This window comes from Vombatus ursinus, unplaced genomic scaffold (assembly GCF_900497805.2).
Source record: "Vombatus ursinus unplaced genomic scaffold, bare-nosed wombat genome assembly UNPS02015003.1, whole genome shotgun sequence".
Classification (NCBI taxonomy): Eukaryota; Metazoa; Chordata; class Mammalia; order Diprotodontia; family Vombatidae; genus Vombatus; species Vombatus ursinus.
The window spans coordinates 1,369-2,577 of NW_020954781.1; the positions used below are offsets into that span (position 1 = coordinate 1,369).

At 41.5% G+C, this 1,209-nt stretch overlaps 1 protein-coding gene across 1 annotated transcript in view; it reads left to right on the forward strand.

Moving 5' to 3' along the window:
* Positions 1-526: 526 nt before the first annotated feature.
* Positions 527-1,209, forward strand: part of LOC114030740 (olfactory receptor 148-like) — a 968-nt gene continuing 285 nt past the window's right edge. The window contains exon 1 of the mRNA XM_027845611.1: positions 527-1,209. Within this exon, the coding sequence (XP_027701412.1) occupies positions 527-1,209 (683 nt within the window).

Below are 1,209 nucleotides of genomic sequence, written 5' to 3' on the forward strand. Positions count from 1 at the left end.
AATATTTTGCCATCTTTCCAAAATTTTTCCAATTTAATGTTTCCCTTTACATTCACTGAGGGAAGAGGATAAAGAAAAAGACCCCTAGACTTGTCAGCAAAGGCCCTGAATTTGTGCCAGCTCTGCCTCTAACCAGCTGGGTGAATTCAACAAAGTGATGTCAACTCTCTGAGTCTTAATTTCCTCCTCTGTAAAACAAGGAGAATAATATACACACTATTTATATCTAAATATCATTACGAGAAAAGTGTTTTGTAAACTCTAACCTACTAGATAAATGTGAGCTGATGAAACAGTTGAGGGTGTTCTTTCTTAATGGGAGAGGACAGGTTTGCTTTCCTACCTATTGGTGTCTTTTGAAAGAATCATAAATGATGGGATTAAGCTGTTGTCTTTAACCAAAAGCATAAATTATTGACCTCACATGCATTTGTATTATGCTCATCAAACTCATCCTCTGTCTCTGACATCTTTACTCACACTTTGTGGTTTGGCATCTTCTTCCAGCACTGACTTTCCTGTGAAGATGGAGAACCACACAGAGCTGACTAACTTTATCTTGCTAGGAATCCCTCACACAGAGGGTCTGGAGACTGTGCTCTTTGTCATCTTCTTCTTCATCTACCTCTTTACCCTGGTAGGGAACTCACTCATTCTGGTGGCCATCTTATCTTCCTCTCGCCTTCACACCCCCATGTATTTCTTCTTGGGACTTTTATCGATTTTTGACATATTTTTCCCCTCAGTGACCTCTCCAAAAATGCTACTGTACCTCTCAGGGCAAAGCCAAGCTATCTCTTATAGGGGCTGTGCCTCCCAGCTCTTCTTCTACCATTTCTTGGGGTGTACTGAGGGTGTTCTCTATTCTGTAATGGCTTATGATCGTTTTGTTGCCATTTGTCACCCATTGAGATACACAGTCATTATGAACCCCAGACTTTGTGTGGTCCTGGTTATGGGTGCCTGGTTGGTGGGCTGTACTGATGCCATCATCTTGACTACATTCACTTTTTCATTACCCTATTGTGGCCCAAATGAAGTGGGCTATTACTTCTGTGACATTCCTGCTGTCTTACCCCTTGCCTGTGCTAACAGTTCCCTCGCCCAAAGGGTAGGTTTCACTAATGTTGGTCTTCTGGCTTTAACACTATTTTTCACTATTCTTGTTTCCTATACCCGCATTGGAATAGCCATTTTGAGAATTCGTTC